Consider the following 27,360-nt stretch of genomic DNA (forward strand, 5'->3'; position numbering starts at 1 on the left):
CACTTGTTTATATTTAGAATTTAGGATATTCTCTTAATAATAAAAGACATGGATATTTAAAATTGGAGAAAATTAGATTTCATTGCTATTTGTGTGGCTAGGTGTCAAATGGCTAGTAGTCGGCTCATATTTATATAAGTAGTCTAGGGTTGAATGAGATGGAGCGAACACACTCATTCAGAAATTTGTTGGAAAAAAGAAAAAAAAAAGAAGAAGAAGAAAAAAAGAGAAAAGGTGTTATGTATAATTGATCATGAGTGAGCTCTTTAGTACTCGAGTTATTAAGTTCTTAGGGGACTTTGTTCCTAGTGACCTAAGGCTTTTATAGTCTGGGATCCACTAACCTAACGCTCGTTACATGGGTACTATTGTATAAGTCTTTTGTGGACCTCATTCATTACACGATCAAATAAGCATACTTGTGTTGTTTTGTTGTGAATAAAAGCATGAATCCGTATAAAGCTCCAATATAAAATTGAAGTGTTATAAATTATTTTGATTCTAGCTTTTATTCTATTTATAAACTTGTGATTGTTTTGATAAGTAGTGAGTCATGATTGTCATTCTACTTGCGATAGTATATCTGTAAGAATCTGCACACACGCACGTCTCTAGTTTGTAAGTTGATTTGTATGATTTAATTGATCTTTATGCGAGTAGCTGTATTTGTTGATATGTTGCTTGTTGAGTGGCTGAGTTAGTCTATTGGGATCGTTGCATTCATATATTTGCATCCATGCATTTTTTGTTTCTTGTTCTTTGAGTCTATTTATGCTTGAGGACAAGCATCGATTCAAGTTTGGGGGTATGTTGAGTGGCATTTATGACTGTTAGATATATTTGAGATGTCATGTCTAATATGATTTGTGTTTAGTTTTCAGAACTTAACAACAGGACATATCAGGACTTACTAAAATCAGGACCTACTGGAAGTCAGAGCTTAATATCATAACTTAAGTGCGGGAAGACTTTCAGTTAAGGAATGAAGCTGATTTAGAGGAGAAGATCGAGACTAAAACAATAGAAGATTTGCATGGAAAGAGTTAGAGGACTAGAAGACTTGTAGAAGATATCTGATTGATATATTTTAGGAGACAGAATTGTATTTCATATTAATTAGAATATATCTTGTAACTGTGTACTATATAAACACAGGCTTAGGGTTTACACTAGATGTGTTATCATTATCAAGAAGATTATATATTGTAACCTAGCAGCTCTTAGTGATATTTGTTATTCACTGAGAGAGAACAACAGTTCATATTGTAACAGAGTTTATTGAATATACTTGATCTTTGTTACATACTTGTGTTAAATCAATTTGATTGTATAAATACTGTATTCAACCCCCTTCTACAGTGTTGTGTGACCTAACAATTGGTATCAGAGCTTTTCTGTTAACACACATACAGTAAAGATCCAAACAATCATGTTTGAAGAAACACAAACTCCAACTAAGCCCACCAAAACTCAAGAAACTCAAAACACTCAAACCCACAGTCGATATGAGACTATTAGGGTTCCCATACTAGGACCTTCCGAGTATCCCATATGGAAAGTGAAGATGGCTATGTTTCTGGAAACTACAGATCCAGAATACCTTGATAGGATTAATGAAGGACCATATAAGCCTACCAAGCTCTCTGTTGTAGTTGCAGATCAACCAGCAAAGTCCATACCAAAGGAGAAAGGTGATTACACAGCTGAAGACATCTCATCTATTGCCAAGGATGCAAGGGTAAGGCATTTGCTGCATAGTGCCATTGATAATGTCATGTCAAACAGGGTAATTAATTGCAAGACTGCAAAGGAGATATGGGATGCTTTGGAGATAAGATGCCAGGGAACTGATGCAATCAAAAAGAACAGGAGGACTATACTCACTCAAGAGTATGAGCACTTTGACTCAAAAGTTGATGAGTCATTAACTAATTTATATGACAGGTTTGCCAAACTCTTGAATGATCTGTCACTGGTGGACAAGGAATATGATCTTGAAGATTCAAATCTAAAATTCCTTTTAGCTCTTCCTGAAAATTGGGATCTGAAGTCTACTACCATAAGAGACAACTATGACCTTACTGAAACTACTCTTGATGAAATTTATAGTATGCTCAAGACTCATGAACTTGAGATGGATCAAAGGAGCAAGAGTCATGGAAGAAAGTCAATGGCAGTTGCTCTTAAAGCTGAGGAGGAATCTCCTAAAGTGCCTGCCTCAAAAAGGGGCAAAGGAACGGCTCTCATCATAAAGTCTGATTCAGAGTCATCAAATTTTGATGATGATGTTTCAGAAACTGAAAGTTTATCTGAAGTTGATGTTGATGCGGAGATAATGCAATTGTGTGCTCTTATGGTGAAAGGTATCATAAAGATAGCCTACAGGAAGTTCAGAAAGGGAAAGAAGTTTTCCAGGAAAGGTGGAATTTCTGATAAGAAAGGATTCAGAAAGTCTGAAGGCAAAGAAGGAAGATGATTCTAAGGGATGAGTCAGATGATAAAGAAGCACAGGTTCATGCATCAGAACCTGTGACTGTGGAAGCTGAAAATGTGGTTTTTCAGAAAGAAATAGAAGCTGAAGGGTCAACCCATCATACTGAAGCTGAGGGTTCATGTAATTTGAAGAGGAAAACTGTAAGTTCTGATGCAGATCAAGCAACTCCTTCACTATCAAGGAGATTAAAGAAAATGAGGGCAAAAAGGCACATGGCTAAGCCTCCATCTGAGGATACTACTAAAGCTGAGGAAGGGGATCAGGAATCTCTGATCTCAAATCCAATTGAGATTGAATCTTTGCCACCTCCAGCTAAAGCCAAAGACACTGCTAATGATACAGTGATCACTCCTACTGTCTCTCCAGTCAGAGAAACAACAGTTGAAGATTCAGGATTAAGTCCTGAAATTGACCTTCAAAGGCTGATTATTGCTACTATTTTATTTCTAGAAGCTCCAACAACAGCAGCTCAGCCATCTACAGTCAATTCTCCAATTTCACAGGCTGAGATTCCATCAACACCTATTCTGGAGATAAATCTGATGATCGGAATTTAGATGAATTTGTTCCATAATCTCCAGCAGCAACACACACTTGTACTGTTAGAAGATAATGAGTCTTCTTCAAGTTCTGAAGACAGTGTTTCTGTTGATACTCCAGCTCCCATTCTAGGAAAGGAGGCACTTATTAAGAAATTTGTTGAGCAAGCTGCTCCTATTCCTTAGGAAGATACTCACAGAGGTGTGGAGTGGACCAAGAAGTGGAATGAAACTGATTTCATTCCAAGCTCCAAAGTACTGACAGACCATATTGGAAAAGCTGATGAGTTGCTCACAAATTCTGATTTCAAGACACGACTCAAAGTCACAGCTCTATCTACCAAAAATCTTCAAGGTCTACACTCTGCTACTCACGAAAAGGTTGACAAACTTCTTGAAAAGGCTGAAAAGCTGGATATGGAGACTAAGCTTGATAAAAATAGGTTTATCAGAACTATTTCTGAGAAAGTTGAAGCCATTGAGAAGATTCAAGAACAGCAACAGGCCCAAATCATTGAGGTCCTACAGAATCAAGCTTCTCAAAAGGCTCAATTGGATGAAATCCAATCTTCAGTTGAACTTCTTCTCTCTCTCCTACTACCTGATGATGCCAAAAGGGGGGAGAATGTAAGTAAGTCCAAATGTTCAATCACTCAGATACTGAAGAAGAAGGATGACAAAGGTGATGACCAGGGAAACTCTGATAAGAGTAGAGGTCAAAGGCAGAGCAGCAAGGTTTATTCTAGGAAACTAATTACTGATGCAAGCAAATCTTCTACTCAAAAGAAGACAAGTTATGAAGCTGCTCAAACTCAAAATCTGATAGCAAGTACTGATAATCAAAATCTGATATCAAGTTCTGATGAGCAAAGTCTGATGACAAAGCCTGATGTTCTGATACAAGGTGGAAGTCAAGACTCTCAGAAGTTTCTGCAAACTCTGAAGCTCAAGGGAAAGTAGACAACTGTCTACTACAAGGATCCCAAGATTCAGACACTTGATGAAGAGATTGCTAGAAGATTATTTCTGAAGCATAATCCTGGAATGGATTTAGAAAATCTCAAGGAGGAATAAGCTAGATTTAAAGCTGAAAAGACAAATCTAAAGCCAAAAGCTTCTATTGCAAAGAAACCTCCAAGGCCTAAGGTAAAAGGCATTGTAATCAAGGAAAAGTCAAATACTGAGGCATCAAAGCCCTAGACTAGATCACAGACTGAGATTGATCCCAAAGACAAAGGGAAGGGAAAAGTTGATGAACCAACCAAGCCACTGGAGATGAAAATTCCATAAATCCTGATGAAATCAGTGTGCAAAATGGTTCAAGTTACTGATGATACTCTTGCTGAAGATGAAACTGTCCAAACTCTGAAAAGAAGGAAGATTTTTGAAGAATCAAAGACAACCTCTTACAGTGCTCAAGTTGTTCAGAGTAAAGAACAGCAAGAAACAACAAGTTCTGATAAAGTCATCAAGACATCAACCTCTGACATAGCTCAAGTTGATTTAGACCAGATGAAAGTAGCTGACAAAAAGAAACTTCTATGGAAAATATCAAACCATCAGATCCAAAGAAAAGCCAATTGATGTCTGATTTCATGACTATTGGGTTAAATGCTAGAGAACCAAGAGACAGGGCTAGACTAGGTTCTGATGAAGCTAAGATCAAGACAGGAGTTGAAGTTGCTACTAGAGATCCATTTCTATTGACTGACAGACCTCTTGAAGATGTTACACAGAAACACCTTGATAAGGTTATCTATGTTCAAGTGGTACTGGATGCTCATGACAAGCACAATGTCAAAGAAAATCTGATCCTATTTCTTGAAGATGGAAGGACATATCAAATGTCAGAATCAGATGTGCTAAACAAATCACTGAAAGAACTTTAATTCTTTCATTATCTTTTAGGGATAAAGTCTGATATTACCAGGAGATGGTCAAATTTCATAATGAAGACCATAAGAGATAAAGCTAGAATTTCTGGTTCAAGGGTTACAGAATTCATTCCTAATATTGTTGAAGATGATGGAAGTGAAATTCTAATGAAGAAGGATTTTGTTAAACTTGAAGTGATACTGAAAGAGAAATGTCTATGCTACAATGAAGATTCTTCTCATCCAAGGGTAATAAGACTGGATGATGGTTTAGAAAGAAACCATATATCTGCTTTAAGGACTGCAATCTACCAGATTGGAAGTCAGAATGAAGAGTTGAAGCAAGTCAAGACTACACTATCTCAAGTCCTGAGGATTAAAGAAGAAAAGCTGATATCAAACTTTGTCAAGAATCATTTTGGATTCAGATTGACTCAGTGAGATTGGTAAAAGCTACAAGGACTATAAGTTGTAGTTAGTTATCTAGTTAAACTCTTATTTGCATTTGTACTTAAATGTTTTTGACATCATCAAATCTATTAACTTGTATATTTTGCATAATTTACAAGTTGGGGGAGATTGTTAGATATATTTGAGATGTCATGTCTAATATGATTTGTCTTTAGTTTTCAGAAATTAACAACATGACATATCAGGACTTACTGAAATCAGGACCTACCGGAAGTTAGAGCTTAATATCAGAACTTAAGGTCATATCAGAACTTAAGTACAGGAAGACTTTCAGTTAAGGAATGAAGCTGATTTACAGGAGAATATCGAGACTAAAACAATAGAAGATATGCATGGAAAGAGTTAGAGGACTAGAAGACTTGTAGAATATATCTGATTGATAAATTTTAGGAGACAGAATTGTATTCCATATCAATTAGAATATATCTTGTAACTATGTACTATATAAACACAGGCTTAGGGTTTACACTAGATATGTTTTCATTATCGAGAAGATTATACATTGTAACCTAGAAGCTCTAAGTGATATTTGTTCATCACTGAGAGAGAACAACAGTTCATATTGTAACATAGTTTATTGAATATACTTGATCTTTATTACATACTTGTGTTAAATCAATTTGATTGTATAAACACTGTATTCAACCCCCTTCTACAGTGTTGTGTGACCTAATAATGACACTTTATTATGCTCTAATAAGCTTTGAATTGATGCATTTGTACTCAAGTTGTTAAGTGTTTTAACGTGTTTTCTAGTATTTTTGCATTTCAGGCATTATCTAGGTAATCAGGTGAATTAGCATTATTTTGGTGCTAATTTGGTGTCAAAGTGGTGTTTGAATAAAAGCTCGTGGAAAGACAGCTCGAAGTAACAAGGAAAAAGATGAAATCTGAGTTTTTCCCAGAAGGACGGCGCGTCCGCGCTGTGTTAGTACGCTCCCGCGCCAAGATTCCAGAATGACAGCGCGCCCGCGCTTTGTTAGCGCGCGCCCGCGCTTTGTTAGCGTGCGCCCGTGCCGATGTGAAAGTTTTGAATCCTGATTTTAATGCAATTCTAATTGGGAGACTTCCAGATTGATTAGGGTTGCTATAAATATTCAAATAAGAACGTTTTCATTAAGGAGACATACCAGAGCGCAAGGAGAGCCGTAAGAAGACCGTATTAGCACAATACAACGAAGACGAATAAGATCTTGTTTTTACTTGTGAATCTTTGTTTTAAGTTATAACTTGGATGCTAGTTTTCTTACTTGTGAACCTTTACTCTTGTTTGTATTTGGTTTTATTTATTCATTATAAAGACTACGTTTGTTATACCATGATTTCATCGGAATCTACTTTGATGATGAGTCCGATTATGGGCTAATCGTTATCGTGGGGTTCTTGCGGATTTATTTATGGATTTATTTAGTTAAATTGTTCGATACCTTAGTGTGTGGTGATTGTATGATAACCTAGTATTGGTTGTGCTTATTCGTCTTATAAAAGTCACGAACTTATAAGATAACGTGTTAATTCTTAATGAAGCGATAGTGAATTTAAGGATTTAGAACTTGCCATGCTAGCATAGGTTCATATGTAATTATTATGCATGATTCATAGGTAATTTTACCCATCTTACTTGCCCTGTGTAATCATAATAGATAATTTGTGCTTAAACCTTTATGTTGTCAAATTCTATAGACATATAGGGTCTTAATATAATTGGCGTCTATTCAGCTTCTATCTCTTTTATGGATATCTGGTGGTATAGTACTCGTGCAATGATAATTGGCGTTTATCAGTTTCGTGTTGTCTGATTAGTGTCATCACCATTGCATGCTAAGGTTAAAAACAATAAGGCTATTGAATGAAGTATTTAATGAAGTTAGAATCCCATGTTGTCATATATATTAATTTAATCAATTTTATTCCCTTAGTTATAATTATTAGCTTAATTCTTAGTTATAAACAACCCAAATTGTTATCATATGATGTGGATCGCACCACAAAGAAACAAAAACAAGAAGAAAATGATATTTCAATGAACACGATCAATCCAGAAACGTGAACTTTGAATCTTAACTTCCTTAGATCAATACAGAAACTAAGTAATTTGAATCTAACCTTCAAAACAATCCAGTAATTGAAGTTTAGAAGAAAGAAAACTAATCATAGTTTATCTCAAAACATAATCATCACATATATCTTAAAAGATTATATGAGAGGGGTATTTATAGGCTTAACCAATAACCTAAACCCAACATAATTCCAAGAGAAATTTAATATCAGCTTGAATTAGCCAATATCTGAATCCTTTCAGGAAACAAATTTAAAATCCAAATCCAAATAGAAAACATATAAAAACAGAATCCAAATAGGAAAATAAAATCCTAAGTGCTTAAATCAAGAAAAACCCTTTCAAGTGAAAGGTAAAAACTTGCAAGCCAAAAGTCGAATTATTAATTATATAAGCCAAAATAGGTCAGCCCATGCTGGTTGTTGAGCTGAGTGGCAAAGCTTCATCCGTTCCTTCATCATGCTTTGTTGTCCAAGTAAGCTTTGTGACCCATATTTGTCTCTTGTCATTGTCAAACCCCATTGTAGTGAGCAACAGATTAATAGGCTGATCCTCAACCAAATTTCCTTTCATATTCACATCATTCTCCCCCTTATCAAAAAAATTTTCCCTCAAATTCACATCATCCAAGTAAGGAGAAAGGTCACCCACATTAAAAGTTGCACTAACACCGCCAAAGTTACTTGGTAGATCTATCTTGTAAGCGCTATCTCCATAAGCTTCAAGTACCTCAAATGGACCATCTGCCCTTGGCATAAGCTTGTTCTTTCTTTTGCTTGGAAACCTTTCTTTTCGCAAATGAACCCAAACAAGATCTCCAGGTTTGAATACAGGTTGCTTACGCCTCTTGTCGGCTCGAGCCTTGTAAAGTGCATTCATCTTCTCAATCCTCTCTTTTACTTGTTCACAGGTCTTCTTAAAGACATCCAAACGATTCTTGGCATCAGTGTGAATATCATCTTTGTGTAAAGGAAGCAAATCAATTGGAAGAAATGGGTTAATACCATAAACCACTCCAAAAGGAGAACGGGAGGTAGTAGAAGAATGAGATCGATTATAAGCAAACTCGGCATGACATAACTTGATATCCCAATCCTTTTGAGTCTTGCCTACTAATCCACGAAGTAAGGTACCTAAAGTCCTGTTAGTCACCTCAGTTTGACCCTCCGTCTGAGGATGATGAGATGTGCTAAATAGCAACTTAGTTCCAAGCCATCTCCATAAACACTTCCAAAAGTGACTCAAAAACTTTGAATCTCGATCAGAAACAATGCTTCGTGGAATACCATGCAAACGAACAATCTCCTTAAAATAGAGATCAGCAACATATTGTGCATCATCCGTCTTAGTCATTAGAATAAAGTGAGCCATCTTTGAAAAATGATCAACGACAACCATTATAGAATCCTTCCCTTTTTGCGTTCTTGGCAAACCAATGATAAAATCCATACTTACACTATCCCACGGAACTTCAGCAACAGGAAGTGGAGTATACAAACCCTTAGAAAATGTACTTTTGGCCTTTTGACAAGTAGCACATCTAGAAACCACTGATTGAACATCTCGAATCATTCGAGGCCAGAAAAAACTCTCATTTAACAAATCCAAAGTTTTATGCACCCCAAAATGGCCGGCAATAGCACCACTATGTACTTCACGAACAAGTAACTCACGCACACCACAATGAGGAATACAAAGCTAATTCCCCTTAAAAAGAAACCCATCTTGAATGGTGTAATTCCGAGTTGGAAAACTGAATTCTTGTGCAAAATCAACATCAGATGCATACAAGCCTTTAAGAAGCTCAAAACCAAGAATTCGAGCATCAACCATAGCTAACAAATATGCCCTCCTTGAAAGAGCATATGCCATGACATTAGACTTTCCTTCTTTGTATTTTGAGGAAAATATGAAAGATTGAAGAAATTCCACCCATTTAGCATGACGATAGTTCAACTTTTGATGTCCATTAATGAACTTTAGCGCTTCATGATCAGAATATAGCACAAAAGGTTTGGGACGCAAATAATGTGACCAATGATCCAATGCTCGGACAATAGCATAAAACTCACGATCATAATTAGAATAGTTGTGTTTTACGCCAGTCAGCTTTTCACTAAAAAATGAAATAGGTCTTTTTGCTTGAATCAAAACAGCACCTATACCAACTCCACTTGCATCACACTCAACCTCGAATAGTGTATTAAAATCTGGTAAAACTAAAACTGGAGCATTACAAAGCTTTTCCTTAATCTCATCGAATGCCTTTTGAGCTTGATTAGACCATTCAAACTCACCCTTTTTGAGTAGCTCGGTAATAGGAGCCGTAATAGAAGAAAAGTTTTTGATAAATATTCTATAAAAAGAAGCCAATCCATGAAAACTCCGCACCTCATGCACGGTTTGAGGAACAACCCAGGAAGAAATAGCTATAACCTTTTCAGGATCAACTTATATTCCACAATCAGAAATAATATAACCAAAAAACGAGATACGCGATACCATAAAAGAACACTTCTCGAGTTTACCAAAAAGTTTCTGGTCTCGCAACTTTTCAAACAAAAGTCTAAGGTGATGCATATGCTCAAATTTATCTCTACTATAAACCAGAATATCATCAAGATAGACAACGATAAATTTGTTTAGGAAAGGACGAAGTACCTCATTCATGAGCCACATAAAGGAGCTAGGGGCATTGCAAAGACCAAAAGGCATCACCATCCACTCATATAATCCTTGTTTAGTTTTAAAAGCTGTTTTCCATTCATCACCTTCACGAATCCGCATTTGATGATATCCACTTCGAAGATCAATCTTAGAGAAAATTGTCGCACCATGCAACTCATCAAGCATGTCTTCTAATCGAGGCATAGGGAAACGATATTTGATGGTAATGTTGTTCACCGCTCTAGAATCAACACACATTCTCCATGTTCCATCCTTCTTTGGAACTAGCAAAGCGGGAACCGCACAAGGACTCATACTCTCGCATACAAGACCTTTTTCAATCAAATCTTCAATTTGTCTCTGAAGCTCTTTAGAGGCCTCTGGATCACATCTATAAGCAGGTTTATTAGGTAAAGGAGCACCAGGAATAAGATCAATTGCATGCTCGATTCCTCGTACTGGAGGTAAACCAGTAGGTAACTCATCTGGAAAAACATCACCAAATTCAGCGAGCAAATCATGAAGAAGTGGATCTGAATCGCCTTGATTAGGAGTTATTTTCTTTATAAACAAAGCATATGCTATACCCCCATTTGTAGCCGCCTCCTTTTCAAATTCTTTTCCTGACAAAAATAAGCTAGTTTTCTTCTTTGAATCACGCATATGTTCATAATACTCATTAGGAGACAAAGGTTGAAGTTTAATACGTTTACTCCCAACTTGTACCGAATAAACATTAGTATCACCTTCATGCATTACCTTTCTATCAAACTGCCATGGACTTCCAAGTAAAAGATGACATGCACTCATAGGAATTACATCGCACCATAACTCATCTGTAACACCCCCAGATCCGGGGTCGGGGATCCGGGTCGTTACGGTCTTTCTTTCCACAATATCACTTCACTTAATTAATAATAATAACCTTATGCTGTGACCCCACACTAACACACACCACAACCCGTTATAGTCTCAGAGATGAAATTCAAATAAGTACAAGTCTTTGAATCCACAATTTAAAAGTTATTACAACCCGAAATGATTACTTGATAAATTTACAGTTAATTGCCATTATCTGCCACAAGTTATAATTATACATAATTGATTCTCAAAAGTAGATGGTCTGATCTACAATAGATCTACCTCTGCAGCTATAGCAGCTACAACATCAACGGGAAGACGCAGGACGCTTCCCACGCGCTTGCGCTGGGTCTGCTGGAGTCTGGCCATCTTTCCTAACTGTTGTTGTGTGATGAAGAAATAAAGCAAGGGTGAGCAGCAAGCCCACCAAAATAACATGTATAATGATTTACAATATATGAGCCTACTCATAATACTCATGAAAGTCTTGGTCAAAAGAAATGAACCAAGTTTGATATCTTAATGCGATGAAGTCACAAAATATTCAGTATATATACATATATACTTTTCAAAATATTGGAATTCCTCTTCCATGCATAATATACACAAAGTCCCAGTGTATAACTGTATAAAAAAATATCGTTGCAAGGTGATCTCATATATCTAACCTTGTCTCAACATTTTTCTGAAAATCTTTGTCATTCATAAGACAATTATTAATTAGATATAAGGTTAAAAGATGAAGTTACAAGATACCCCAATATACTTATATCTTTCCCAAATACTACTTGAACTACCACCGTTCAAGTTATAAATTAGCTTCAAAAGTTCATCACATAGATGAGACTATAAGACAAGATTTGAATAGATTAAATCTTTAAAATATTATCAAAATAAAATGAAGTTACGAGATACTTCATTTGATGTAAACATCATTTTGAAAACTTGACCCTGCCAACACTCAACAATTGCCCAACCGTAGCCTTTCCATCGAAGTGCTCTGGGTAGTGTTGCAAAAATTATCCAATTGGATGATGAACTCATTACGGGAGTTTGCCGCGCCAGGAAGACCACTTACGATGATCAGTCGTAGTAGTACAACCCCACCATTTTCTACATGTAGAGGAGAACCTGTCGGATTTACTTGTCAACCGAACACTGAACTCCTAAGGAATGGACCGCCTTAGCGGAACTTCCAGGCCATTTGGGCCAATATAATAAGGCTGGGCCGGCGCTACTCGACCACTTACGCCACTCCTAGTTCAGATGAAATCCATGACTCTGAAACGTAAAGCTCGTTTCCCCCTTTCCCCAAGTAGAAACTTGTTGATACGGCTCCACCAAGAAGTCGTACCTAGTTGGAAAGGAAAACTCACCGATATTTCCCAGGCGATGCCTGTTAATGGATTAACTTGTTCCAAGAATTTTACTTCCCGAATATTGGGTAAGTAATCAAAAACTCTTTTACCAAGACAGCAACCTTGTTGCGAATATAAAACACACCACCGAGCCGGATCCCCCAGGTTTTGAGCGAGTATTTAAATCCCCTTTTTAAAAGGAAGATCTTAAATATAAAAATAGTTTTAGGATCCGCTATAACTTTTGAAAATCATTTTAAAGACTCGAAAACACTTTAAAGAGTGTTTGGAGTAAAACTGATTTAATGAAGTAAATCAGTCCCCAGAATATTTAGAAAATGTCTGAATATTATTATTTAAATAATATTCCCAAAAAAAATAATCTTTATAAAATAATTGAAGTAGAAGTATTAAAACTTATACTTGAAATGAATAGCAAATAATCAAAGATATACTTATACGAAAGTAATATCTTTATTTGAATAATCAAAAATAAGTTTGATTATCGACACCTTATTCTTTAATAAAATAAAGAATATATCTCAGCAAATAATCGGAGTCATAGATCCTCAAATGAATATTCAAATAATATTCAATAAATAAAATAAGCTGAGTCATAATACCTCGAATGAATATTATAAATAATATTCATTAAATAAAATAAAGGAGTCATACATCCTCAAATGAATATTCAAATAATATTCAATAAATAATGTAAAGGAGTCATACGCCTTCGAATAATATTCGAAATAATATTCAATAATAAAATAAAGTTAAAGTTATCGAATAAACCTTATTCGATTAATAGTTTTAAAAACTATATCCATATATATATATAAATAAATATATATATATATATATACTCGGGAACATCGACTCCCGGTTTAGAAATATGTTCACCTTTTATCCCCTATACTAAGGGTATACGCAACTACTTGCTTATTTCTAGCATAGGTATTATGCAACTATAAGCATTGAAATCAACAGATAGATAACCAGATTACGAAACAGACATGCATATATACCATATTAGCATGCTCCAATATATCGCAAAATTTGCTAATAACAATCATGCAATATCACAAGATAATGCATATACATATATTTACATCACAACAACAGTATAACGGGTAGAAAACTTGCCTGAGCGACTGGGGTTACGAATGGCTCGGGACGAGTCTGGTAACCTATAAACAACAAGTAAGTTGGAATTAAACCAAAGTCACTTGTAAATCTATACTTTAACTAACTTAGACTCTAACGCTTGTTTTGCGCTCACTGATTCGCTTAAGCCACTCGGGTACCCTCGGCTCCACCATTTTTAATAATTTAACCTTTACGAGTTTTAAAGCGATTCCTTCGCGAGTGTCTTACCAACTGCCTAACACACTTACCATAAATGTTTCATACATTAATTAACCCTTTTTGGTCTTTAACCTATGTTTCAAAGTAAGGCGAGGGAAAAAGTTTCGTTCGCGAAACGCCGTTACTTGAAACGGTCGTTTCTCCTAAACCGTGCATCGGAATCGAACGAACTACATATCAAAACGAAGCCCGTAACATGAGCTATCTAAACATGGTAGTGGTCACAATCTAGCAGGGGGTCCTCGGGTCCTAATGTTATGCACAAAACAGTCTAAAGAAAATCGGACGTTACGACGGCTATGTTTACGCGATTACCAATATTTATACCACTCCAATTCTTTACCAATTCACTACAAACCACCCAACCATCATCAATACCTCAAACACAACTTATATCAAGGCAAAGTCAGTCCATAATCTCAAGGTTTTCCAACTTATTCAACCACAAACATGATCTACTAACCATAACTTAAGATTCATTAACCATTAACCAAGATTCATATCCAAAATCACCACAAATCCAACCAAACTATCTAACATACATGGATCTTGCTATACATACATGGATATTTCTATATATACATTAATCCATCCATAAACTCATCAAAACTCAAAGTTCAAACTATAAGTTAAAGGTGAAAGTTGTTTATACCTCCTTGAAGCTTCCTAACACAACCCAAGAGCTTTGAATGCCTAAAAGAACCTTGATCCTTGCTTGTATAACCTTAATCTTTCATAAAAATTCAAGAAAACTAAAGTTACTTCTTGAAGGTTACTATTCACCATCTTCTTCCTTGATTTATTGGAAGAGATTGTGAAGGAATTAGGAGCTTAAACTTATAGCATATCCATATCTATGTACAAGGAACCTTAGATAATTACCTTGTGATTTAACAATGCTTGGAACTTGATTTTTGATTTTTCTTCCTTTGAAAAAGGTGAAAAGCCGAGAGCAAGATGATAAGAATGAAATGATTTTGTGTTTTTTGATTTGTTTGACTTAGCTTGGTTGTTCTTTTGTTTTGTTTTTGGTTAATGACCAATTTAACCTTGATTTTGTGTGGTTATAAACTAACCACATCTCCTTCCCTTTATGTCATGCTTATGTCATGCTCCTGATGTCATCCTCCCCCCTTTGTCCTCTCCTTATTGGTTGGATGACCTCATCATCCCTAACCTTCTTGATTAACCTCCTAATTGTTTGCCTAATGACCGCTGATCTGTTATACGGTTCGCTTAACTTTCGTTTTCGTTTATCATTTGAGGGATCATACCCGGGATCTTATTACTTAGGTTCCCTTAACCTTTCTCAATATATTGTATTCCTTTTATGATCCTCTCTTATAATCCTTTAATTTAAATCCTTTTTATCCTGTTACCTTATACTCAATTCTTTCCGTATCTATTGGATTTCCGGGAAAAATCAAAGTGTTCGGATTTGGATTCTGACGATCTTTACATACACTTATATCCCATATAAAGTACTAATAAAATCTCAGAATATCAATAACAGAACCCCTACATAGTGTGGCATGAAAAGTTTTCTCATTCAGCAAAAACACTATTCATAAGGGTTTCAAAAATTTCTCAAAAATTGGGGTTATTACAGTCTCCCCTCCTTAAAAGGATTCCGTCCCGGAATCAAATAGAGAACAAATGGGGATACTTTCTTAGCATTACACTTCCTAACTCTCGAGTCAATTTTCCCACATTGTGGTTCTACCATCAAACTCTGACTAGTTTGATAACCCTTCCCCTAAGCACTTGTCCCTTTTCGATCTATAACCCTTTTTGGTTGCTCCCTATAGGGTATGCCTGGTCGCATGCCTATGCGCTCATATGCCCCTATTTATCTGGCATCCGAATTACATTTTCTTAACATTGATACGTGAAACACGTTACGACCTGCTACATGTTCGGGGTTAGGGCTAGCTCATATGCTAACTTCCCAAACGTCTTAATATATCCAAGGGTCCAACAAATTGTAGACTTAGCTTTCCTTTCTTTCCGAACCTCATCAATCCTTCCCAAGGGATACCTATATCATTACTAGGTCCCCTATTTCATACTCTTTATCCTTTCGTGCCAAACCAACATACTTATCATGTCCATCTTGGGCTGCTACCAGCCGTCCTCTGATTAGATCTATCATATCCTTGGTCCTTTGGACTACTGCGGGTCCGAGCATCTTGCGCTCTACAACTTCATCCTAACATAAGGGAGATCGACATTGTCTTCCCTCAAGGATCTCATAAGGCGACATCTCGATAATGACATATGATCTATTGTCGTAAGAAAACTCAATCCGTGTTAAGTGATCATTCCAATTTCTTTCAAGTCTATTGCACAGACTCTCATTATAGCTTTTAGTATTAGAGCTTTTGCTTCTCAATACCCATCCTTTTCCAGTTCGTAATCGCTACTACCTTCCGTTCCTAATATTATACTGGTTATACTTTTGCTCGTTAGCGTTCTATAACCTTTTAATAACCACATCAACCTTAGTATTACGAATGTGTTTCCATTCCGCATACTACCACCACTTTATTACTCCTTTTTCAGTTGTTTCTATTTTCCAAAATTTGATCAATCAAATAGAAGTAAAGGAATTTGTTGAGAGATCACTATGATCATGAACACTTGTTATATCGCATAGTTAGTACAGAAGGTGGCCAGCCTTTAGTACTTGACAAGCAATTAAACAACATGTGGTATCCTACTAGGCTTCTATCACAAAGATAGATAGTCATTCGGCAATACCTCCCCTTCTGGAAGGGTTGTTCTTCTCAGCTTACATGAAATGAAAAGAAGAGAAAAGAACGAACTGAAGAGAATTATATATATGAAAAAAAATATACTGCCACAAAATATCTGGCTTGGAATCTACCTCTGAACTATAGAGGTTTGTCATAGAAGAACAAAACATATATGTATTTATATCAACATCAAGTATTATAGCATCGCATTTCACGTGCTTAAATATTTTCGATATCCCGTCCATCATTCTATGGACCCATGCTCTTCCTTGAGCTTATACACAATTACCTTTGAAACTCCCTCGACATCGAAAATCGAATCTGGGATCTCATTCTAGACATCATCGTTACTTGAATTCTATGCTTGCACCGCAACCTTCCTCGTATAATAATACGACTCTCTATTGATAAGAAAGAATAATAATTCACTAGGTAGATACTCTACTTAATTAGTCTATCAATGATAACTTATACACTACCACGACCCGATTAGTGGTACTCAATCTCAACACCCATTCAATACAACTCTCACGGTTGTAAACAGCTCATTACTCGCAGAATCATTGCTACCTTACTATGGTCCACCACTGACCTACTGTACTCATTCATTTTCCATGAAGTCTTAATAGCTAACCATACGGAGTCCATACATCTCGTATCAAATCCTTCTAAGGAGGTAACATAATCACCATTCCTGATTCATGAAGAACACTCCTGATCCTGACATACATACATGACATGAAGCAGATAAAAGTGCAGAAGAGTTTCAATCAAAGCAACGATAGCAGGTTAATACCATTCTTAATCATATGCCTTCAATAGAAGACTTAACTCAAAGGTTTGTTTGGTCCTTTTTGAAACATGGTCCTGGCTTATCTCAAGATAGGACCTTCTAAGATAGATAGCCCGTTCATGGCGATTACACAAATTAAACCTTTACTAACTACTATTACGGTTGGGTATTGCACAGTCATCAGAAGGAATGCCAATCTTCCAAACCATAATACAACCTTCACAGTTTTAACCATCATCACTGTATTCCTTTGGCACAAGTGCCTATAATTATCCTCTTACCTTTAAAGTGTCGGCCACCTCTTTGGCCTTTCCTGATAGTACAATTTCCTTACAGTCAATGTCATTTTAACCACCTCCAAATAAATTTTCTACCTTATTTCAATCACTGCTTATGTGAAGATGTTTTCCTTAAAATCTGGTGAGTAAAAAAAAAAAAAATATCACCATTATTCCATAAGTTATTGCCTCAGTCTTTAGAGGTTAATCACTGTCATGACTGACTCTCAATCATACTTAGAACATCTTCTATCTTAAGTCCTAATTGCCCTGAACAATTTCGACCATTACTGGTTCGATCCATACCTTCTCGTGGTTTAACACGTGCCTCACTTGGCATCAATATAATTACGTCATATTTCCTTTATCAACATTTTTATTCTTGAGAATTTCGAATATTTCCTTTCTCCTTGTAAAACCTCTAAGGTTATCCTTCAATCGTTCCTCCTGTATTCCCTATATACAGGGCATATCAAAATACCATTTACTGATACTAGAACCATTGTCTATTTACTTCTGAAAAATTTCTCCACTGATCCTTAAAGGTTATTATTACCTTAATCCTTTCCAATTCATACTGTCAAAACTCATACTATCCCTATTAAGGGTGAAATGCCAATCTTTATGCAGTTCCCTAGGATTCATTTTAAGTTACCAATGTTCTATCCTTAATTCCACCTTTAAAAGGTACCTGCATCCTTCCACGAATAAATCAAGTCATATTTCCTTGATAGATTATCATATTCATCATTCCCACCTCGATAGTCTATACCTAACTTCATAATAGCATCCTTATTCAAATTGAGGTCAATTCATATGGCCTCCAAAAGATAACAACGGTTATCCGCTTGTCTTGCCTAATTTGGTAACGATAACAAAGATGTTCTGGAAGATATTGGTCGTGTTCAACGTGAACTTCTTCTTAATAATTTCTTATTTACTTTTGTTGTTTATCTCAACAGTTACCTCAATGTTGGGATATCTTTCATACCTGGCGTCTCCCTTTCTGGGTATCAAGCCACTGGTCTTACATTTCACCTTCTTGAAGGTCACTTCCTTCATCCAATTTTTTTCATTATTTATCCTTCGAATTACCTCAAGGTTTCCTCGAATCCTCCCAACTTAAAGGGGGTACAATATATGTATCTCTTATGCCTTCAACCATAAATTTTAACTCATGGTGGATCATCATCATCTTGACGATTACATACTTTCCTATTTCTATTTCTACGAGTCTTTAGGGTTTCCTCATACCCAACTCCCTTATCATTCCTCAAACTCTATTGCCGTTATATTCCTTTCCTCTTCAATTTCTTTTTTTTTTTTTCCTTTCTCTTATCATTATTTCATGAACCAACACCACATAAGCATTGATTTCAAACATCCTGTCATTCTGGATTCGTGTCCTCAGAACGAATCTTGATAACTTTTACAACTTAGATTCATAATTCATCATACTCGTCCGCCTTTGTTCTGGCTCTAAAGCTTTTACACTATCTCCATAACCTTGGGAATTACTTTCCCGAAAACAATTGACTAAACTTTAATCAGTTTATTATAATCTCTGGCTCCATGCCTTTCTTGGTCTTTCACCAGCGGGTGGTCTCTCCCTTAGGAGGGTAAGTGATAAAAACAGTCTTTTGTGATTCGTCAATCATTTAGAATCTCAAATGATTCCTATATTTCCTTTAGCCAGGCTCTTGCCTCGACTGGGTCAGCTTGTTCCTTGGAACTCTGAGAGCTTAGCGATTTAAAGGTCCTGAAAGAATTTCTCACCGCACTGTCTCCTCAGGGTGGTGGTTGGGGATAATAGTCTAAGTTCTTTTTAGACAGGTCCATGAATTGCCGTATAGGAGTACAGTCTCGGGTCTCCTTTCCTTACTCGACTTTCTGTTTCCTTAGTATGAAATGTTTCATCCTACTCCCCATAATTGGGGTCATCTTTTAATTTAAAATCCTCATTTTCCACTCCATTATGTCATGGGTTCCTTCTATCTTGATGACGACCTCCCTGACTATCACGTTCAGGGTTTGCCCTAAATCCTATTCCTCAAACTATGGCTCTCATCTAAGTTCTCATCCTTACGCTCTTGAACATTTGGAACCCAAATTCTGTAGGAATACCTCATTATTCCCTTCTCATCTTTCTCGGTATTAACCTCTTATCTATTTGTTGGCTCTCTGCCTTCATTCATAACTTTTTCTGGCACAATATGATCTTTTCCAATAATTCAGGCTGTATTGCTATCTCAAACAGCTTTTCGGTACCGGCTCCGGTTACCTTCACTACTATTTCCATTTTCTCAAAATCTCTTATAAACTCTTCCAAAAGACATTATCATCTTGAGTCTCTCCTTTTTACTAAGGGCATCAGCCACCATATTGGCTTTCCCCGAATGATAAAGAATCTCCCAATCATAATTCTTGATTAGCTCTAACCGCCTCCTCTGGCGTATGTTGAGCTCTTTCTACGTAAGAATGTACTAGAGCACTTATGGCTTAGGTAATTCTCGCACTTCTCTCCATACAAGTAGTGCCTCCAATCTTTAGGGTAAAACTATTGCCACGAGCCTAAGCTCATGGGCGGGGATATCGAATTTCATATTACCTTAATTGTCTTGACGCAGACGCGATTATCTTGCTGTGCTAAGAAGCACCCTAATTCCTTATGCGAAGCGTCACTTACAAATCACAAAATCTCCTTTTTCCATCCGGCAACGCCAACATAGGGGTCGTCACCAACCTTTGCTTCAGTTCTTAAAAGCTGTTCTCGCATTTCTCTGTCCATTCTAACTTCTCAGTCTTACGAGTAAGCCGCGTTAAAGGGGCTACTATCTTACAACTTGAACGAACCTCCGGTAGTGACCGACCAATCCTACCTCTGGTAGTCGACCTAACCATGGTCATCAATTCATCAGTGGTCCTTTATTCATTCTTGTCAGGATCCTCCATGGGATCCTTCTCAGCAACTATCCCTTCTAGGACAACATCCTCAACCGCTACATTCTCTATCTGAACCTCATCCGGTCCCTCATTAGGGTACTCCATCGGATTCACAATTTGATCTCCAACTTGTAATAAAACATCCTCATGTTGATGCTCCTGAACCTCAAGGTTCGGTGCTCCGCTGCCCTATACGAGAACGAACTACGCTTCTATCGTTACATTTATAAGGGTTCCCATAAGGGTTTTAACTGTCAGTACTACGTTAGGTAGTCCGACTATGAACTTGGCAAGAGTTCTTATTATCTTAGTTAACTTATTATCTTAACGTCCCATCATCTCTGAGGTTTATAACGCTTAGCTCTGATACCATTTCTGTAACACCCCCAGATCTGGGGTCGGGGATCCGGGTCGTTACGGTCTTTCTTTCCACAATATCACTTCACTTAATTAATAATAATAACCTTATGCTGTGACCCCACACTAACACACACCACAACCCGTTATAGTCTCAGAGATGAAATTCAAATAAGTACAAGTCTTTGAATCCACAATTTAAAAGTTATTACAACCCGAAATGATTACTTGATAAATTTACAGTTAATTGCCATTATCTGCCACAAGTTATAATTATACATAATTGATTCTCAAAAGTAGATGGTCTGATCTACAATAGATCTACCTCTGCAGCTATAGCAGCTACAACATCAACGGGAAGACGCAGGACGCTTCCCACGCGCTTGCGCTGGGTCTGCTGGAGTCTGGCCATCTTTCCTAACTGTTGTTGTGTGATGAAGAAATAAAGCAAGGGTGAGCAGCAAGCCCACCAAAATAATATGTATAATGATTTACAATATATGAGCCTACTCATAATACTCATGAAAGTCTTGGTCAAAAGAAATGAACCAAGTTTGATATCTTAATGCGATGAAGTCGCAAAATATTCAGTATATATACATATATACTTTTCAAAATATTGGAAGTCCTCTTCCATGCATAATATACACAAAGTCCCAGTGCATAACTGTATAAAAAAATATCGTTGCAAGGTGATCTCATATATCTAACCTTGTCTCAACGTTTTTCTGAAAATCTTTGTCATTCATAAGACAATTATTAATTAGATATAAGGTTAAAAGATGAAGTTACAAGATACCCCAATATACTTATATCTTTCCCAAATACTACTTGAACTACCACCGTTCAAGTTATAAATTAGCTTCAAAAGTTCATCACATAGATGAGACTATAAGACAAGATTTGAATAGATTAAATCTTTAAAATATTATCAAAATAAAATGAAGTTACGAGATACTTCATTTGATGTAAACATCATTTTGAAAACTTGACCCTGCCAACACTCAACAATCGCCCAACCGTAGCCTTTCCATCGAAGTGCTCTGGGTAGTGTTGCAAAAATTATCCAATTGGATGATGAACTCATTACGGGAGTTTGCCGCGCCAGGAAGACCACTTACGATGATCAGTCGTAGTAGTACAACCCCACCATTTTCTACATGTAGAGGAGAACCTGTCGAATTTACTTGTCAACCGAACACTGAACTCCTAAGGAATGGACCGCCTTAGCGGAACTTCCAGGCCATTTGGGCCAATATAATAAGGCTGGGCCGGCGCTACTCGACCACTTACGCCACTCCTAGTTCAGATGAAATCCATGACTCTGAAACGTAAAGCTCGTTTCCCCCTTTCCCCAAGTAGAAACTTGTTGATACGGCTCCACCAAGAAGTCGTACCTAGTTGGAAAGGAAAACTCACCGATATTTCCCAGGCGATGCCTGTTAATGGATTAACTTGTTCCAAGAATTTTACTTCCCGAATATTGGGTAAGTAATCAAAAACTCTTTTACCAAGACAGCAACCTTGTTGCGAATATAAAACACACCACCGAGCCGGATCCCCCAGGTTTTGAGCGAGTATTTAAATCCCCTTTTTAAAAGGAAGATCTTAAATATAAAAATAGTTTTAGGATCCGCTCTAACTTTTGAAAATCATTTTAAAGACTCGAAAACACTTTAAAGAGTGTTTGGAGTAAAACTGATTTAATGAAGTAAATCAGTCCCCAGAATATTTAGAAAATATCTGAATATTATTATTTAAATAATATTCCCAAAAAAAATAATCTTTATAAAATAATTGAAGTAGAAGTATTAAAACTTATACTTGAAATGAATAGCAAATAATCAAAGATATACTTATACGAAAGTAATATCTTTATTTGAATAATCAAAAATAAGTTTGATTATCGACACCTTATTCTTTAATAAAATAAAGAATATATCTCAGCAAATAATCGGAGTCATAGATCCTCAAATGAATATTCAAATAATATTCAATAAATAAAATAAGCTGAGTCATAATACCTCGAATGAATATTATAAATAATATTCATTAAATAAAATAAAGGAGTCATACATCCTCAAATGAATATTCAAATAATATTCAATAAATAATGTAAAGGAGTCATACGCCTTCGAATAATATTCGAAATAATATTCAATAATAAAATAAAGTTAAAGTTATCGAATAAACCTTATTCGATTAATAGTTTTAAAAACTATATCCATATATATATATATAAATAAATATATATATATATATATACTCGGGAACATCGACTCCCGGTTTAGAAATATGTTCACCTTTTATCCCCTATACTAAGGGTATACGCAACTACTTGCTTATTTCTAGCATAGGTATTATGCAACTATAAGCATTGAAATCAACAGATAGATAACCAGATTACGAAACAGACATGCATATATACCATATTAGCATGCTCCAATATATCGCAAAATTTGCTAATAACAATCATGCAATATCACAAGATAATGCATATACATATATTTACATCACAACAACAGTATAACGGGTAGAAAACTTGCCTGAGCGACTGGGGTTACGAATGGCTCGGGACGAGTCTGGTAACCTATAAACAACAAGTAAGTTGGAATTAAACCAAAGTCACTTGTAAATCTATACTTTAACTAACTTAGACTCTAACGCTTATTTTGCGCTCACTGATTCGCTTAAGCCACTCGGGTACCCTCGGCTCCACCATTTTTAATAATTTAACCTTTACGAGTTTTAAAGCGATTCCTTCGCGAGTGTCTTACCAACTGCCTAACACACTTACCATAAATGTTTCATACATTAATTAACCCTTTTTGGTCTTTAACCTATGTTTCAAAGTAAGGCGAGGGAAAAAGTTTCGTTCGCGAAACGCCGTTACTTGAAACGGTCGTTTCTCCTAAACCGTGCATCGGAATCGAACGAACTACATATCAAAACGAAGCCCGTAACATGAGCTATCTAAACATGGTAGTGGTCACAATCTAGCAGGGGGTCCTCGGGTCCTAATGTTATGCACAAAACAGTCTAAAGAAAATCGGACGTTACGACGGCTATGTTTACGCGATTACCAATATTTATACCACTCCAATTCTTTACCAATTCACTACAAACCACCCAACCATCATCAATACCTCAAACACAACTTATATCAAGGCAAAGTCAGTCCATAATCTCAAGGTTTTCCAACTTATTCAACCACAAACATGATCTACTAACCATAACTTAAGATTCATTAACCATTAACCAAGATTCATATCCAAAATCACCACAAATCCAACCAAACTATCTAACATACATGGATCTTGCTATACATACATGGATATTTCTATATATACATTAATCCATCCATAAACTCATCAAAACTCAAAGTTCAAACTATAAGTTAAAGGTGAAAGTTGTTTATACCTCCTTGAAGCTTCCTAACACAACCCAAGAGCTTTGAATGCCTAAAAGAACCTTGATCCTTGCTTGTATAACCTTAATCTTTCATAAAAATTCAAGAAAACTAAAGTTACTTCTTGAAGGTTACTATTCACCATCTTCTTCCTTGATTTATTGGAAGAGATTGTGAAGGAATTAGGAGCTTAAACTTATAGCATATCCATATCTATGTACAAGGAACCTTAGATAATTACCTTGTGATTTAACAATGCTTGGAACTTGATTTTTGATTTTTCTTCCTTTGAAAAAGGTGAAAAGCCGAGAGCAAGATGATAAGAATGAAATGATTTTGTGTTTTTTGATTTGTTTGACTTAGCTTGGTTGTTCTTTTGTTTTGTTTTTGGTTAATGACCAATTTAACCTTGATTTTGTGTGGTTATAAACTAACCACATCTCCTTCCCTTTATGTCATGCTTATGTCATGCTCCTGATGTCATCCTCCCCCCTTTGTCCTCTCCTTATTGGTTGGATGACCTCATCATCCCTAACCTTCTTGATTAACCTCCTAATTGTTTGCCTAATGACCGCTGATCTGTTATACGGTTCGCTTAACTTTCGTTTTCGTTTATCGTTTGAGGGATCATACCCGGGATCTTATTACTTAGGTTCCCTTAACCTTTCTCAATATATTGTATTCCTTTTATGATCCTCTCTTATAATCCTTTAATTTAAATCCTTTTTATCCTGTTACCTTATACTCAATTCTTTCCGTATCTATTGGATTTCCGGGAAAAATCAAAGTGTTCGGATTTGGATTCTGACGATCTTTACATACACTTATATCCCATATAAAGTACTAATAAAATCTCAGAATATCAATAACAGAACCCCTACATAGTGTGGCATGAAAAGTTTTCTCATTCAGCAAAAACACTATTCATAAGGGTTTCAAAAATTTCTCAAAAATTGGGGTTATTACATCATCCTTATAACTACCAATCGAAAAACTCACCAAGGCTTGCTTTTTCACGTCTAAACCCTTCGAGTCATCAAGCCAATTCAACTTATATGGTTTCTCATGAACACGAGGTGGAAGATTTAGCTTATTGACCATGTCAATGGATGCAACGTTCGTGCATGATCCACTATCAATAATCATATTACAAGTCCGATCCCCAACTTTACACCTTGTGTGAAATAAGTTTTCTTGTTGATCAGTATTTGGTGTAGTCTCTGTGTGTAAAATCCTACGAACAACAAGCAAATTAGCATCATTCTCTGCATAAGCAAGTTCATCTCCGTCATTATTGACTAATTTCTCTTGAGTCACTTCTGGGAGAAATTGTAAGAACTGTTCCTCTACATCCCACTCCATGTATTGCTTCATAGTAAGAGTTCTTCTAGAAGGACACTCACTTGCAATATGTCCTTTACCTTGACACTTAAAACACTTTCGTCGACTATCGAACTCTTCTTTAGACACATACACTTTCTGCCTTTCAGCCTTCTTCTCGGCCGATGAAGAAGTCTCTGGTTGTGCAGTTGAGCCAGTCGATTGACTTTTCAGCGAAGCTTGTGTAGAGTCATCGGAAAAATTAGATTTAAACTGTCCAGTCCCTTTGGAAGTACCAGACCCAAACCCTTTAAAAGTAGATTTCAGTTTCTCCTCTTCTTGATGAGATTCTATTTTCATAGCTAGCTTGCAAACATCATTAAACGAGCTATATGAATGTAATTCTACCTTTTTAGCAATAGGTCGTTTTAATCCACGAATAAACCTTGCAATTTTCATTGTTTCTTTTTCCGCCAAGTCACAAATTAAGCATAATCTATCAAATTCAGCAACATACTCTGAAACACTCATTGTATCTTGAGAAAGGGAGGTGAGCTTCAAGTATTGTACCTGTTCGTAATCATCCGGAAGATACCTTGCACGAAGTTTTTTCTTTAAAGTTGTCCAAGTCATGATCTTTTCTTTTCCAGATCTAGCTCTTCTTGCCTTCAGGTTCTCAAACCATAATCCTGTATTCTTTGTAAGTCTGATTGTAGCAATTTGAAATCGTGTCTTATCATCAAACCGCTTATAATCAGAAATCTTCTCAACTTGTCGAACCCATTCAAGAAAATCGTCTGGGCTGCCTAATCCTGTAAAATCATCAAGTTTAATCTCACGGTCATCAATTTTAAAGCTTTTCTCTTTAGGTGAAACAGAATCACCCGAATCAACAAGTTCATCATGTGTCTTGTCGTTTTGCACCTTAAGTAAAAGTTTACCAACCGCTTCCAATCTAGACTCTGTTGAATCAGCAAGCTTTTCCGTTCGTACATCTATATCCTCCAATTTTTTAATTAATTTCATGAGTAATTCATCGATAGCCATATGAAAAATACGAAGGGGAAAAAAAATTCTGATGAACAGTGCACGTGAACAGTAACCCGTGAACAGTAACCCCGTGAACAGTAACCCCGTGAACAGTAACCCCGTGAACAGTAAAAAAAAAAAAAAAATTTTTTCAGAACCTAGATCTCCCAACTATTAGGAAATTGGAGAAAAAAAAACCTTGGCTCTGATACCAAATTGATGTGGATCGCACCACAAAGAAACAAAAACAAGAAGAAAAGGATATTTCAATGAACACGATCAATCCAGAAACGTGAACTTTGAATCTCAAATTCCTTAGATCAATCCAGAAACTAAGTAATTTGAATCTAACCTTCAAAACAATCCAGTAATTGAAGTTTAGAAGAAAGAAAACTAATCATAGTTTATCTCAAAACATAATCATCACATATATCTTAAAAGATTACATGAGAGGGGTATTTATAGGCTTAACCAAATTCCTTAGATCAATCCAGAAACTAAGTAATTTGAATCTAACCTTCAAAACAATCCAGTAATTGAAGTTTAGAAGAAAGAAAACTAATCATAGTTTATCTCAAAATATAATCATCACATATATCTTAAAAGATTACATGAGAGGCTATTTATAGGCTTAACCAATAACCTAAACCCAACAGAATTCCAAGAGAAATTCAATATCAGCTTGAATTAGCCAATATCTGAATCCTTTCAGGAAACAAATTTAAAATCCAAATCCAAATAGAAAACATATAAAAATAGAATCCAAATAGGAAAATAAAATCCTAAG

The 27,360-nt window shown here is 36.1% G+C and overlaps 1 protein-coding gene across 1 annotated transcript; it reads right to left on the reverse strand.

The window, feature by feature from the left end:
- Positions 1-9,951: 9,951 nt before the first annotated feature.
- Positions 9,952-26,591, reverse strand: LOC141661026 (uncharacterized; the record flags this gene model as incomplete). Its single annotated transcript, XM_074468006.1, has 2 exons — positions 25,224-26,591; positions 9,952-10,875 (listed from the first exon to the last, which is right to left on the reverse strand). Coding segments are annotated over exons 1-2 (2,292 nt in total), but the record flags the coding sequence as incomplete, so codon positions are not given.
- Between the last annotated feature and the right edge of the window lie 769 nt (positions 26,592-27,360).

The sequence above is a fragment of the Apium graveolens genome, chromosome 5, assembly GCF_009905375.1.
Source record: "Apium graveolens cultivar Ventura chromosome 5, ASM990537v1, whole genome shotgun sequence".
Lineage (NCBI taxonomy): Eukaryota > Viridiplantae > Streptophyta > Magnoliopsida > Apiales > Apiaceae > Apium > Apium graveolens.